Source organism: Arvicola amphibius, chromosome 2 (assembly GCF_903992535.2).
Source record: "Arvicola amphibius chromosome 2, mArvAmp1.2, whole genome shotgun sequence".
Lineage (NCBI taxonomy): Eukaryota > Metazoa > Chordata > Mammalia > Rodentia > Cricetidae > Arvicola > Arvicola amphibius.
In genome coordinates this window covers 918,482-934,866 of record NC_052048.2, presented here as the reverse complement: position 1 = coordinate 934,866, position 16,385 = coordinate 918,482, and the positions used below count along the sequence as shown (strand labels likewise).

At 40.3% G+C, this 16,385-nt stretch overlaps 1 protein-coding gene across 9 annotated transcripts in view; it reads left to right on the top strand.

The window, feature by feature from the left end:
• The window catches only part of Resf1 (retroelement silencing factor 1), a 43,182-nt gene extending 27,142 nt beyond the window's left edge, over positions 1-16,040 (top strand). For all 9 annotated transcript variants that reach the window (XM_038320297.1, XM_038320303.1, XM_038320301.1 and 6 more), the window contains 3 exons: positions 6,236-10,687; positions 12,123-12,206; positions 15,159-16,040. In XM_038320297.1, coding sequence (XP_038176225.1) covers positions 6,292-10,687; positions 12,123-12,206; positions 15,159-15,316 — 4,638 coding nt within the window. In that variant the 5' untranslated portion in view covers positions 6,236-6,291 and the 3' untranslated portion in view covers positions 15,317-16,040. The remainder of the gene's footprint in view (positions 1-6,235; positions 10,688-12,122; positions 12,207-15,158) is intronic.
• Positions 16,041-16,385: the final 345 nt, after the last annotated feature.

The window sequence follows — 16,385 nt, the reverse complement described above, 5'->3', positions numbered from 1 at the left end:
CTCCTCACTCACCCCAATGAATGATGGATCCTCTGGCTGACTGTCAGGTCTCCTTGCAGGCCAAGCAGCTAGCTAACAAAGGGCCTGCCTTGCTGGAGGCAGGCTAATGAAGGAGGGGACCTCCCACCGGCCTGGGTACACTCAATTCCAGGACCCCGGAGCCCAAACAGGCTGAGCTGTGGGATTTTGTGGCCCCAAAGACGGGAGGATGAGGCGGGGTAGGGGGTTCTGGGTGCCGTGAAGTGAGATTTTTAAAGGCAGACACGGTATTAGGTATTATTGCTGCTGCCTACCCAAATGCCACAGCGGGGCGGGAAAACTGTTTTACTTCTCTGAGTTGTTTCTTACTTCCCTGCTATTTTATCCCTTTCCCATAGCAATAAGGAAGTTCTATAGAAGCAAAGGCGGCTGTCGATACCTCAGAGCCATTATCCTATTCTTACCTCACTTGCAGGCCACTAGGATCTCCCAGACATTCCAGAGCAAAAGGTCAACAGCCTTAGGGATGCCTGGCTCCATATTAGGTTTCTTTAGTCATCCTAGGGGACCTGTGTAAATTATTTGAGTCTGATACTCTAATGACTGGGATAGAGCAGTTCATTTCTGGGCAGGCAGAAAACACAGTACCATCAGGTTAGGGCTGGTGGTCACATCTCCACAATAAAACAACTCATTGAAAGGGACTTTAAGGGGGAGAGAACTTATAAGGCTCCCAATTCCAGGTTACTGTGGGGAAGAAGCAGGAATGTGAAGCAGCTGGTCCTGTGCACAGCCAGGAGCAGAGAGTGAGCACATGCATGCCTGTGCTCAGTTTGCTTTCTTTCATTCCCTTTTTTAAATTTTTAATTTTTTTTTTATATTTCAAGAAAGGATTTCTCTGTGTATTCCTGGAACTCGTTCTGTAGCTAGACTGGCTTCATAGTTGCAGAGATCCATCTGCCTCTGCCTCCTGAGTGCTGGGATTAAAGGTGAGCACCACCACCCTGCTTAGTTTGCTTTATTAGGCAGTAGGGAACTCAAACCCAGCTCTGATCAGCATAATCAATATAGTCCCCCCAGGGCCATCTCCATAGGTCAACTAGATATCCCTTATCTCACTCATTCAGGTGATGCCTTCTAGGCTGTATCGAGTTAATTGTTAAAACTAGCCATCAGAATACTTTAGTAAGAGCATCATAAAATTTTCAAGTGAAAAGTCTTCACCTAGTCACTCATTCTCCACCCTCTCTTAACTCCTCTGCTGTTACAACTTCCTGTGCCCTCCCCCTGTTGTAAGCATGTCTCAGCTTTCTTCCTAGGAAACCATTTAAGATCCAGTCTCCATGGAAAACTAAATGGTAGATTTTGTCCACTTCTTGCTCGTAAGTTTGGTTTTATCTGTGTAGCGTCACACTGTATTGCCCAGGCTGGTCTCAACCCTGAGGTTTAAGTGGAGCTCTTACTTCAGCCTTTCGACTCCCAAGTAGTATACCAGGTTATAAGTGTGCGTTTTGTGTGTTATTTTTGTTTTGGAGATAGAATCTTAATGTTTCCAAGGCTGGCCTCAAGCTTGATTAAATAGGGAAGGAAAGCTTTGAGCTTTTGATTCTCTGAGCCTTCTGCTGGGATTACTGCTTTGTACCATTATGCCTAAATTATATGGTGTTGGAGATAGAACAAGGGCTTTATGCAGTTGAGCTACAAACTGCAGCCTTCATGCCCCTGAGCTAAGTACCACTCTCATGATTTTTCTTACATATACAGAAGAGTAAAGTTACCTTCCTAATTACAGAAGTGGTTCACAGCTTTTTTTTTTGTGTGTGTGTGGGGGGGGGGGTTTGAATCGCCGTCATTGCCACTGTCATGCTTTTGTGGGGGCATTACTAAATAAACCCAATTGCTTGAAGGCCCTGTCTCAAAAAACAGAGAAGAGCTAGGGAGATGGCTTAGAGAGTGTTAGAGTTCGTTATACTTGTCAACTTGCTTCAATGATGAATTGTCTAAATTAGGATGGCCCGTGAATATATTAATGGGAGATTGTTTCGATTGTGTTAATTGTCATGATGGAGGGGAGGTGGGATCACAGGTGCATGCTGCTGTTCTAGTGTTCACATAGGAGGTGGTCCTCACATTTGGCATGACAAGCACTCTGTCCACTGCCTTCATTTCTGTCATGTTGCTGTGGTACTTTGACAAAAGAAACTTTAAGGGCAAAAGTTTACTTGATTAACAATTCCAGATTATAGTCCCCCTTGCAGGGAGTCAAGGCAGGAACTTGAAGCAGTCGTGAGTAGAGAGGGAACATGCTTGTCTACTACATTCAGCTTCTTCCTTTTATATTGTCCAGGACCCAAACCCAGGAAATGGTGCTACACACAGTGGACTGACTTACTTCTAGGTGCTATGAATTCAGGCAGCTCCACTGTGCCTAGCTTAGTTCTGATTTGGGCAGAGCATAGTGGATATAATAATAATATATTATTAAGTATAATAATACTTGAGGGCTGGAGAGGTGGCTCAGAGGTTAAGAGCATTGCCTGCTCTTCCAAAGGTCCTGAGTTCAATTCACAGCAACCACATGGTGGCTCATAACCATCTGTAATGGGGTCTGGTGCCCTCTTCTGGCCTGCAGGCATACACACAGACAAAATATTGTATACATAATAAATAAATAAAAATAAATAAATAAAAAATTAAAAAAAATAATACTTGATAAATTTAATCTTTTAGAATTTTTAAAGAAAATTTTAAAAAATTACAAAAACAAAGTCTCCCTCAAATAGTGATTAATATTTAAACAGGTAGAAGGGCCTACTGCCTCACTTGACCTTTACCTATTGTACATTGAGAATATCAGATTATACGAAGTCCCTGAACATGTAAAATATACAGTAGATACAGTTTAAGAAAACCCAGTGTTTGCAATTGTGCTGTCTTACTTACTTTTCTGTTGCTGTTGTAAACACCATGACGAAGACAGCTTAAAGAAGAAACAGTTTATTGACAGCTTACAATTTCGTAGGATGAGTCTATGACCATTATGGTAGAGAGCATGACAGTGGGCTTAGTGCTGGAGCAGTAGCTGAGAGCTTGCTTGTATCTTGATCAACAAACACGAGGCAGAGAGCTAACTGGGAAGAGCGAGGGCTTCTGAAACCTGAAAGCCCACCTCCATTAACACTCCCAGTGGCAAACTTCCTCCTGCAAGGCCAAGCCACATTTCATAATCCTTTTCAAACAGTTCTACCAGGTCGGGACCAAGCAGTCAAATACGTGAGCCATTGAGAATGTGTGGATCATTCTCATCCAAATCACCACTTGTTCTCTGTGGGAGAATTGTCTGTAATCTGTCAATCATGTTTTAAATAAATGCTGATTGGCCAGGCAGGAGGTAAAGGTGGGAAAACCAGACAGGAAGTAAAAATGATGTAATGAGAACAGGAGAATTCTGGGAAGGAGGAAGTTGATTCCTCCCACTCCTGGCCAGATCACCAAAGCAGCAGGATGTGATCTGCCCCACTGAACAAAGGTACTAAGCCACATGGCTAACATAGATCAGAAAAATGGGTTAATCAAGATGTGAGAGTTAGCCAGTGAGAGACTAGAGCTAATGGGCCAATCAGCTTTATAACTTACAGAGATCTTTGTGTGATTTTCTCTGGGGCTAAACAGTTGTGGGGTACCGGGTGGGACAGAAACCCAAACAAGCAGGCCTGGCCCCTTCATGTTACAGTTCTCATGGAATATCTTAAATATATAGTGTGTTAGATGCTTGCGATATAAGCAAGAGAATCTGAGTTTAAATCCCCAGCACCCATGTAAAAGCCAGGCATGGCCATTTCAGATAGGTTAGCTGACCATAGAATTCCCAGGTCCAATGGTCTTCACCCTCCAACCTCCAATATGAGGTTACCAACTTGTATAGCTATGTTTTTAGTTGGTCATGGTTGAACATGCTTTGTAATTACAGCACTTGAAGTGTAGAGGCAGGAGGATCACTGCAAGTTCAAGGTTAAATAAGGATTTGGGGACCTCTGTCCAGAATTGGCACTGTAGTAAAATACTGGTACGTTTTCTACTGTACCGAAGGACATAGTGACATGCTCAGCCAGTGTTTCATCTCTACAGCTTGGAGGTTTAGAATTAAACTCTCCAAGTTTATCTTCATGGCCATCTGTTCCTTGCAAAGTATTTCGGTGTGCCAGCAACTCTAGTGTGTCTTCCCCATAACCCACCTGATTTTAACACTGTATTTCTATATTCAAACAACACTTGTGACAGCAGGGACTTTTCTCCCTGCCAACTTATTCTCTAGTTTTGTGCACATGCCTTCTGGATATCTTGTTCTCCCATTCAGTACTATATCATCAAATTCTAGTTAAAGGACTCAGTTTCACAAGACTCCCAGTACTTCTGGTGACCGATTACAAATTCAAGGGGTAGCTTGTAGCAATCCCTTCTTGGTATACTCAATAAAACCCTAAGGATGTGATGGATAGGGTCAGCTTTTTTTAAGGGATGGGTGGAGTTTCCATCTCTAGGCAGAATACTCTGAGCACTACTTTGTACCAAGTCTCACTCAAGACTTCATTTGCAGTGTTAAACTCTGGTTCTTCCTGCTTTCTAAAGCTGTGGGTGTGGTTGAACGTTCTGTGCTGCTGGTACTGAGTGCTTCCTGAGACTGCACTGAGTTCTTCCTCAGTATGCACTCAGAGTTCTCAGTAGTGTGCACTCAGTGTGAATAAAAGAAAGTAAAAGATGTTCCTGTCACTCAAGGAACTGCAAATTATGTAATGTTGTTCTCTATCAGGGACAAAGGTCAAATAATACTTTTCTTTCTTTTTTTATGACATAAAAGCCATAGGCAACACAGGGTCCTAGAAAGGAAGGTAGTGATATACAGAGACATAGGACTAAGACTCTGGCTTCACTTCAAGAATGAATAAGTTTTGTTTTTCCACAGCTGTTTCTATAGAGAGCAGTGTCTACTTATTAAAGATAGAATTGAATGCAAGTTGCCTTTGTCCCATTCTCTGAGTTCCTCTTTCACACTGCTCTGCTCTTGTGATTTTATGTGTGCTAGAGGACATTCTTCTTTAGACTTAGACACTATCTCATGCCTGTAGTTTTCTCATGTAGCTACACCTCAGTTAAGATTTGTGCTTGAAAGGAACTCTAGACCATCTGGATCCTCAAAGTTTTAGCTTTTTGTTTTGAGATAGTGTTCACTGAAACTGCCCAGGTGGGCTTTGAACTTGCTCTCTAGTCTAGCTAGAACTTGAACTTGATGTCTTCTTGCTTGTTGTTTGAGTTCTGGAACTATAGACATGTACAACTGGGCCTGGCCCAGGTAAATTTCTTGGTACATCACAAGTGACATAGCCATAAAGTTGAATGCTATGTAGGTAGATACATTTTTAGTGAAGTAACAGTATTGTGTTTGTTACAATTCCTTTTGTCTTAAAAGATGTTTTAGATTTTGTTTTATTTTTCAGATAGGGTCTCTCTACATTGTCTAGATATTCTTACAATCTTATTTAGCCTCTTGAATAGTTGTGGGTAGAGTGTGAAACTTTATGAATGAATGTTTATGCTTAGAAATTTTGTGAAAAGACAAGATGCTATTGTGTACTTCAATAGAATTATGTGTTGGGAATATACAGTAAGAACTTTTTTCCCTGGTTAGCTTTGATACAACCAACATAGCTAGCTTAGAATAAAGTAAGTATCGGTAAGTATGAACAGGCTATGGCTCTATCTGTCTGTCTGTCTGTCTGTCTGTCTGTCTGTCTATCATCTATCTATCTATCTATCTGTCTATCTAATCTATCTATCTATAGTTTAGGAGTAGAGTGAATGTTTAGCATCCTTGAGTATCTGTAAGTCCATCATTCCCACCTCAAAAAATAATAAGTAAAAGCAATAAGATGCCACTTTAATTTAATAGGTGACAGCTGCTTTGAGTAGAGTGAATTGTTACACATTTCATTGTCTTGACAATTGGCTAAATTATTGTTGCAGCTTCCATTATTACTCCTCTATGTGTGTATGACTTATTAATATGAGGTCCTTTTGTAGTTACCATAGACATAATTTGCTTCCATTGTTTTTTGAAATTTGGTCTAAGCTGAGTTTGAAACCAATCTGGCAATCTGGTCTACAAAGGGAGTTTTAGGCCAGAAAGTCTGTCTCAAAAAAAGTCAGGAGATGGGGAGAAAAGTTTTTAATAAAAGATCTTTATTTGTTTTTCTTGCAGAATTGTGACATTTAAAACCACAGACTATACAGCACTACTACCAAGCCGGATCAAATATGAATTGGAATGCAAAACCAGAGAATGCTGCCCAAAACTCACCATATTCTAAAAGTCAGTCGTCTCTTTTGCAGCAGTTCTTACTGCCTTCCACAACTTCTCAAAGTTCTTTCAGCTGCCTCCCACAAAACCAAGAACCATGCATGTATCCCACTAATTCAAATTCAGTTTCACAGCCACTTCTGAACGTCAGGAGTTACATAACTCCTCAGCTCTCTATTTCTAATATGCATAATAGGACAATTGTGGCCTCACAGACTTCAGTAGAAAGAGTCACAAGTACAAATGTTAAAGGAGCCCAACAACCAAACCACAGTTTGCAAACAGTGTCTTCAGGAGTTGTACAAAATGTCTGGATGAACTCAACAATGAGGAATTTTATACCTTCTCATACAGAGGCAGCCATATCCCATAAACCTGACGGAGGGTCTAATATGCCTTATATGCATGCACCACAGAGTCAGATTGTCACATCAGATAACTACTCTGTGCAACTACAAATGACTCCTTCAAATTCTGTAAGAGTTCCTATAAATTGCCAAGGAAATTATCAAGGAAATCAGGGACTAAACCACTCGATACCAGATCAGCTTGTTGGCTGGACACAGTGCACACCCAGTGAACCTACTTACCCAGATTACAGGCCTCCTCCAAAGCAATATCCTTGTTTACCACAAAACTTTGTGCAAGACCCTTCTGTTCAGAAACAAAACTTTGTGTCATCTATGTCATTGCAAGCTAGAAACAATCAGCTTGCATCCTCTACACAGACTTTACAGTCAAAGCATCCTGTACCTGTGTCAATTCAGTATGCTGCAGAAACCAGCAAAAGGCTTCTTCCCCCCCCTTACAGCTGTAGATATGGAGGCCAAAACATGCAAAATTCTCAGCCTGTTTCTAGACACTTGTCTGTGGAAATTCCTCAGAGTTCAGAAATGCACTCATCTGAAAAAAAGAAAGATACTTACAAAGGCTTTCAACAGCAGTGGCAGAACATTAATGAAAATCCTAGCACTATTGGAAAATTCTGTGAGTTGAAAATAAATACAAGACAATCTTATAATGACTCTGCTAGCTCTTCTGGGGATGGTGTTCAGACTCTTGTTCAAAATAATCAAGAGGAAAGAAAGTATCCCTGCAATCCAAGTACCAATCAAGTTCTAGACACAAATGCTACAAAAGAAAAGCTGGTGAGGGATATTAAATCGCTAGTAGAAATCAAAAAGAAGTTTTCAGAACTTGCAAGAAAAATTAAAATCAATAAAGATCTTTTGATGGCAGCTGGTTGTAGTAAAACAGCCAATACTAATTACACTGAACCAACTCAGCATTCTGAATTTTCAACAAAAGAAATGTCTGCTAAACGTAGCAGTCCCTACTCAATGGAATTGCTAGCAACATGTCTTTCTCTTTGGAAAAATCAACCTCCAAAAACCACAGAAGAAAGCGTTCCAAAGCCTTTAGAAGAAAAACAGCGTATTGTATCAAGAACCAGTACAACAGCAGTTGGCAGTTCAAATCCCACGAATGAAGTTCATGTTAAGAATTTTTGTTCAGATGTTAGAAGTTCTCAGAAAATGTCCAGTTCATCACAAACAGTCTTGTCAGTTCTCACACAAAGTTATGAGTCTCCAGATGTAACTGTTGGAAAAGGAACAGAGCTTCAGATTGCTGTAGTTTCACCCTTAATTCTTTCGAATATCAAAACGGCACCTGGGAAAGAGTTAGCACCTGAAGTGGCTGAAACTGTGTATCCAGTTGTTAAAGAAGGCAGTGTTTGTAGCTTACAAGACCAGCAAGCAGAAAATACAACAGTAGCTGTTGCTTTGCCCTTTGATGCTACGGGAGGAGTAACAAATACTATATCAGCCGAGCTTTCCCTGCCTATGCTCAAGGAAAAGCAGCACAATCCAACACAGGCTGATCTAGACATAGCTGATAGCAGCCTGGGAAAACACTCTACCCTGTGCACTGAAGCTTTGCCTAACCCTAAGGACAGCACCGTTGTGAGTGGGCCCATGTTACAGATCGAAAGTATCTGTTCTCTTGCAGAAGGTGATGTATCTTACAATTCCCAGATAGCAGAGATATTCAACTCTGTAAAAAATGAGCCCCAGAAACCTTCATCAAATCAGCAGATAATTAATAGTCAGCAAGAAGAACAAGTAGATGACACCACTGAAAATAAAAACTTTGATTTTAAGAAAGATAAGTGTGTGCAGTGTACAGATGTTCCTCATGAAGTCTCTGCGCAGCCAGTGCTGCTGCAGCCTTTAGAGCCAGCATCTAGTGAGGATTTTGAAGCAAACAAAGAAATTCTAGAGGAGAGCAATAAGAATACTGGCGTAAAAGGAACAATTAAGGATGTGTGTTCACCAGCTGCTATTCAGCAGGATCCTCATCAGGAAACTGATACGGTCAGCATTAAGTCAAGCCACAATCTAACTGCAATAAATGAGGTTAATGATGAAAATGAACCTGTCTCGTACCTACATGACCAACTGTCAGAACTTCTAAAAGAGTTTCCTTATGGCATTGAAACTGTTAGCAGACATGAAGTTTCTGTGGGCCAACGAAAGATACATGAAGTCTCAGAAAATCAAACTGATCATAAAACTGGTAATATGTCTGTGGATAGCACAGACCAAATAAAAATTACGGTATTAAACTCAGACCAAATCAAAGAATTATTTCCTGAAGAAGATCAACCCTGTGACTTAGACACATTGGCAGTACCTGAGAATAGAAAAGTCATTGCAGAAGAGAATAGAAAAGTCATTGCAGAAGTAAAGAGCCCTTGTGACTCACAGGTCCCCAGAGAAGAAAGTCATGACCCTGAAATGTTGGACGTGGAGAAAGACAAAATCCATTGCTGTGCTTTGGGTTGGCTCTCAATGGTTTATGAAGGTGTGCCACAGTGTCATTGCAGATCCATAAATGAGAAAGAGAAAGACCAATGTTCTTTGGAGGACGACAGCTGCAAACAAGGAGAGCAGTCCTGCAATAGTGGAATCACTATTTTTGAAATCAATCCTATTTCTAATAACCCAAAAAGTCCTTTGATCCAAGCAGCCGACAAAGGCAACTTTTCTGAAATACACGGTGAAAAGATAAAAACACCCCAAACAAAAGATGGCAGCTTACCAAAGGTGGAAAAGGAATTAACTGATCATGTTTCAGTGAAATGTTACAAAAAAGATAAGGACAAATGTAAAACAAAGCAGGATAGCTCACTGAAAATGGAGCAAAAATTAAAAAATGTTTCATCTAAATGTGACAGACTAAATCCCTTAAAAAGAAATAAAATAACCACAGAAATATATCAAGTGACAACTTCCAACTCTGATAAAAATACGCCAACATTTTCTAAACAAGCTTTTCAGGAAAGCATACAGAAAAAACACTTATCCCAAGACTCTGGTCCAGTAAAAGCGCATGTAGAACTTCTGCCAAATAAAGATCCATGCAGGAGGAATAACTTTTTGGTGCAGTCAGTGTCACCAGAAAAGAAAAAATTAAAATTTAAAGCAGGTTCCTCCAGACTGAAGTATTTTGAAAAAAGAAAAATAGACCATGTACTTATCCCAGATATGGAAATAAAAAAGAAGAAATATGAAAAACAAGAGGAGAACAAAAATGGTGGAGCCAGAACTCTGACAGAACCAAATGAAAGAGCCAGTGTTAAAGAAAAGACTGTGCCAGATTCTGAGTCGTCACACTCAAAGGCCAGCTCCTCTAAGAGTACTAGAGTCATAACGGTACAAGAATATTTACAGCGACAGAAAGACAAACATTCGGGGAGTAACGCCTCCAAAAACAGAGAAAATATGCCGTGTGACTCTGAACACATGAAGTCCAGTAAGCAGTCTGCATCACCCAGCTGGGGAAAATTAATTGAGGGGCAGGATGTCAGTGCAGAGACCTCAAAAGAACCAGAACATAATCCTACCAGCCATGGCAAAAATCTCAAGTTCCACCATTCTGAGGAGTCTAGGATGTACAATGTGTCAAGAAATAGTAGTGGAAAACTTGACAGGAAACAGCTGGACAAAGCCTATATTGATAAAACCAAATTAGAAAGATTGACCAGTATGAGTAATAAGTCCAGTGAGATACCTCTCCAGGTAAAGGAACAAAGGAAACAGTATCTGAATCGAGTTGCATTTAAATGCACAGAACGGGAAAGCATTTGTCTCACCAAATTGGACAGTGCCTCCAAGAAACTTAATAAGGAGAAGAGTAGGGTATCTACATCCACGGCAAATGATGACACAGACAAGCCTAGTATGTTGGAGTTTAAATTGTGTCCAGATGTGCTGTTGAAGAATACAGGCTCTGCTGACATGCAAGATGACCCAAGGCCTGGACCTGGGAAGGAACAAGCACCTGTGCAAGGTTCAGTATAATCGTTTTTGGGGGGATGCGGGGAGACAGTTTCAAACAGTTCAGGCTGGTGATAAATCACTTTATCATCAAGGTTGACCCTTTAACTCCAGTCCTCTTGTCTCCATCTTCTAAGTGGTAGAATTGTAAAAGAGCCCAGCAGTGGTTTGTGGGAGGCACCATAGAGGTGTAGCCCTTGGAGCGGTCGCTAGGGTTAGGGTCGGGGGCAGTGGGCAGCATTTGTCTCCTGTTTGTTGCCCTTTATTTTAAATTATAGTAAATTAGTACTGGCAAATTGTCCAAACGAACATTTCCTGAGCACAGATATTTTATTAAGTCCCTAAGAAACTACACTGTGAAAAGCATTTCTTGTGGTAAAAGTTTGAAAAGTTTCAAGTGTACATTTGTTTGAAGAAGTTTTGATTTTGTGGTATTGGTGGTCAAACCACCAGCGCTCTCCCACTGAACCGCAGTCACAGCCAATGTCTGGGTTTTAGTTTCTTTTTATGTTGGGAATTTCAAAGCAGCCTCTATGTGAAACTTTGTTCCAAATATCAGGTGGTAATGTACAGTTTTAATGTAAGGGGTCAGTATGTTGCAGTCTTTGAAATTGAGGATGAAGATGTTATCCCCAAAGTTAAAATGGCAACATCTAATCTGCTTATGAAATAGACGACTTGTAGAAGCTGTAATTGCTTGGAACAAATTAATCTCAAATTTGTCACATCTGACAGAACGGTACATGCAGAATGCTGGAGGCAGAAGAGTCCAGGGAGTTTTAGGCCAACCCTGGCAATAAGACGACATTTCAAAAACCTTAAACAGTGAAAAAGCCAGAACAGCAATTATGAGTCATAGGTAGCATCTCCATGAAGTGCAGAATTAAAGGAGAAAATGGATGAATAGTTGTGGTCATAAGAGAAGGTTTTGAAGTTGTAGATAGTACAGCTAATACACTATGCAGTGAAACTCAGATTGGAAAACTGTAGGATTTTAGTTGAAGTTTTATTTTAGTTTTGACTTCTGATTATATCTTTGGGGTGATGAAGCTATACAGCATAATTTCTCTCTCTCTCTCTGTCTCTCTCTCTCTCTCTGTGTGTGTAAAGTGATAGGTATAGAATACAAAATAATTTTGTTTAATGTCTAAAATGGCTGATTTCAAAACAAGACGTGGTGGCACACACCTTTAATTTCAAGACTTGGGAAGCAGAGGCAGGTGGGTTTCTGAATTTGTGGCCAGCTTCGTTTACATAGTAAGCTCCAAGCCAATCAGAACTACATAATAAGATCCTTTCTCAAAACAAATAAGACTAAAACCAAACGATCATTTCGTAGGCATTTTTCTTAGGGTTTTGGAATCTGAGACCTGGGGTGGGGTTTTTTATTTCATTATGCTAAAATAGAGGAGTAAAGATTATATATCTGAAAACAAGTATTTAAACAGTTTCAGGAATAAAATCTACAAAAGAAGACTGGTTAAAATGTATCCCTGCAAGGACAAAGATACCTGAATCAAGTCAAGAAATAGGTAAAACACCATCTGTTTCCTTTGTTTTGTTTTGTCTATAACTTGGGTATAATTAACATGTACTTTCACCACGCATGATTTTATTTATATTTTTTTTTCTCACTTGTGTTTGTTTCTGAATGTAAGAAAGAGTTCTGTTTTCTCTGTCAGGATGGTCTTTTTTAACAGAAAAATAATACTATCACATTGAATTAGGTATGGGAGTTTTGTATCTTTTCCCTGAGTAGGGCCAGACAAAGTATTAAATTTTCTAGATCTGGACTGACCTCAATTTTGACATTGTATCCTGTGACTTTTAAATAAGAATATTGTGCAACTCTTCACTAAGATCTGGGACACCCTGAATTGGCCTCCAGTAATGTCTGCCAGTTTCCATTTGGTGATTTGTAGGTTCATTCATTCAATTCCCTATCATGGTAGGCAGGGAGATTATTCCCATTTGTCGCCTGGCTTAGTCATTGCTAGATATTAGGTACTTGAACCTGGTTCGTCTCTTCAAAGTTCATTGAGGATAGTGAGTGAGTATTTTAGAGGACAAGGCTAGTTGCCTGGTAACTTTTCTTTGGCGATTCAGCTCAGCAGCTATCTGGTAGGCTCACCTTGTACTCACCGTGAACTACTGATCCTCTTTCTTCTATCCTCTCATATGCTGAAGGTTTATGTGCTGCTAAGAACAGAATCCGGGGCTCTGTGCATGCTAGGCAAGAACTGTATTTACTGAATCCTCACTATCTGTTTAATTTATAGTGAATGACTGTATTTTGTAGAGTCAAGTTGAAGAGTTATGTCTTAAATTTTGCTTAGATTAAAAGGCAAAGATAGCTGAGTATTGGTATACTCTTTTAATCCCAGTACTTTGAGTTCAAGGTCAGCCTGTTCTACAAAGTGAGTTCCAGAACAGCTAGGGTTCTTACATAGAAAAGCCCTAAACAACAACAACAACAACAACAAAAAGACAGTGAAAGTTTCAGTCTTGGAATTGGGAACAGTTTTACTAAGCACAATGATAGAATCTTTAAAAAATTTTTTTTTTTACTTACTATTATTGTTAGATTTTTGAGACAGGGTTTCTCTGTGTAGCCCTGACTTTTGTGAAACTTGCTTTGTAGACTAGGCTTGACTTGCTCGAACTCAGAGATCCACCTGCCTCTGCTTTCTGAGTGCTGGGATTAAAGGTGTGCACCACCACCACCTGGCAAGATTTATTATTTTTAATTAGTGTATACGTATAGGTTTCTGGGTCTGTGCATATAGGTGCCATCAGTGTGAGATCTTCTGGAACTGGAGTTATAAGCAGTTTTGAGCCACCAACATGGGTGCTAGGAATAGATCTTGGGTCCACTACAAGAGTGGCATGCTCTTTTAATCATTGAGTCATCTTTTTTTTTAAATTGTATTTTTTAAAAGAGGAATTTGACCAAGATGAGAGTAGAGATTCAAATGTATAGGCAAACAAATACAAATTGAGTCAGAAATATTGAGATAATGCACAAAAGAAAAAACTTAGCTAGCCTTAGCTAGTTCATGCTCATAATCCCAGAACTTTAGGGGATGATGCAGGAGGATTATAGAGAACTGGATACCACCCTGGACCACAAAACAAAGTACTATCTCAAAAAAAAAGATCAAAAAATGGGCATAGCGCCAGGTGGTAGTGGCATACACCTTTAATCCCAGCACTGTGGAGGCAGAGGCAGGTGGATCTTTAAGAGTTTGAGGCCAGCCTGGTCTACAAGAGCTAGTTCCAGGATGGGCTCTAAAGCTACAGAGAAACCCTGTCTTAACCCCCCCCCCCAAAAAAAAGAGGTCATAGCTCAAAAAGTTGAGTGCTTGCTCTGCATTCTTTTTTTTTTGTTTTTTGTTTTTTGTTTTTTGTTTTTTGTTTTTCGAGACAGGGTTTCTCTGCAGCTTTAGAGCCTGTCCTGGAGCTAGCTCTTGTAGACCAGGCTGGTCTCGAACTCACAGAGATCCGCCTGCCTCTGCCTCCCGAGTGCTGGGATTAAAGGCGTGCGCCACCACCGCCCGGCTTGCTCTGCATTCTTGAAGCTCTAGATTTGACAGTCATTACCAACCTGTTAGAGGAATGACTAAAGGCAGGATCAAGAGTGTAGGTGTAGTGATGAGGGGGAGGCCCCTGAAGTGAGAGAGAATAGCTGTAAATGCTTGAAAGCAGGAGAAACAAGACCTATGGAGCACCGCACTATATACCATGACCAGGGTAGACTGTTACATCTTTTTCACTCACTGTTTAGAACTGGCCAGGCTCTTAATTGCTTTTTTTTTTTTTTAAAGATGGTGTCTTATGTAACCCAGGCTGACCTTGAAATGAACCTTGTTTATAGTTAATACTGACCTTGAATTTCTGATCATCCTGTTTCTACCTTAGTGTAGGATTACATCATGTACCTGGATAACTTCCTGTATTTTCTCCATTTCGTTTGTTTTTATTTTGAATTATGTATGTATGTGTTGGGGAGTGGGTTATGTGTATATGGGTGCAGTGCCCTCAGAGTCCAGAAGAGGACATTGGATCTCCTGAGTTATAGGCAGTTGTGAGCCTTCATCCTGTAGGTGCTGGGAATGAAACGTCTTGCTTTGCCTTCCACACCCACTTACAGCCCCATCCCCACCCCGAGACAAGGTCCCCGTATGTTGGTTTGGCTGGCCTGGAACTCTCTTCTCAGAGAGCCACCTGCCTCTGCCTCCCAGGTGGTGGAACTAAAGGCAGCCACCACTGAACCATCTTCCATCTCTTCCTTTGGTTGTTGAGGCAAGCTCTTGCTGTGGAACTCAGACTAGCCTTGAGCTGAACCTTGAAAATGCTGTGATCTTAGGTATTGACTGTCATTTCTAGCTCAGTTTTCTGCCACTACAGACACTGTACATTTCCTGTCTCATGTTTCATTGTATATTTGTCATATTGAACATTAAGTATCAGTTTTGTTTTCTTAGATCGTGCTGATTCAAGACTCCCTAAGAGAAGCTTCAGTGCCGATGAATTTGAAACACTACAAAACCCAGTAAAAGACTCAGATGTCATGTTCCGTACCTACAAAAAGATGTACCTGGAGAAGAGAAGCAGAAGCCTTGGAAGCAGTCCAGTGAAGTAGTCACAGGATGTAGTGGTTTTTTTTTTCTATCACCAGGAAATCTCTAACTTTTTCTTTTCAGGCTCCCTTGCTGGAAATAACTCAGGACTTTTCACATTTGGATTTCTCAGCCAAGGAGTTCAGTTACAGCTTTTGGTATGTTTTTCATTGATACTGTGTGACTAAAATGTTGGTTTAGCTGCTGGTTAAGCAGGCTAAGAAATAGATTGCATTTGTCTAGGAACTGCAAACTGTGTGATCTACGCTATTGAACCTTGTTTACTGTTTTAAGTCTTATTGGCACAGTGGTGCACACCTGCGATGTTTTATTTGGCAGATGGAGACACAAGGATCAGTAAGTGGTCACCCTCAGCAGCATAGTCCATTAAGCCAGTTTAGGCTACATGAGAGACCCTCTCTCAAAAACAAACAAACAAAAAACAACCATGAAGGTGACTTACAACAGGTCTTACTTTGAAATGCTGTCATTCTGATGTAACTATTCATTAGCTGAGACTTTGGCTGGGGTTGTAAATACATTTTTGTTTTTAAGCACATTAGCAAAACTTATTTTTCAGAAAATGCCCACTGTGAATGTCAAAGTATATTCCTAAGTATTTTGTACCTTATTGTAAAGGTTTTTTTAGAAGTTTTGTTTTATACTTTTGTTAAACTGAATGGAGTTTTTGGAAGATGTCTTGACATTACTTTTCATACTTGAAATAAACATTTATTTTTTAAAGAATGGCAGTTGAAATCTTCATGGTTCCATTTCCTTACCCCCACTCAGTAGACACATTTTGATAAGTTAGGCATGGTGGCACAACCTCAGGGAGGCTAAGGTGGCTTTTGCTACAGGGGACAGAGAATGTTTACTTCTAGGAGAGCATTGGTTATTTTTTTAGGAAGTTTTCCCTCACCCAGTGGTTGAAATGGAATTCTAGACCTCATGCATGTTAAGTGCTCTGCCACTTAACTATACCCCTAGTTCTGTTTATTTTTAAAACCCTGATGTTGTGTACATAAACATTGAAACATGAGAGTGGAGAGTGACAGGGTTTTAGGAAAATTATGTAGAAAGCAACTTGTA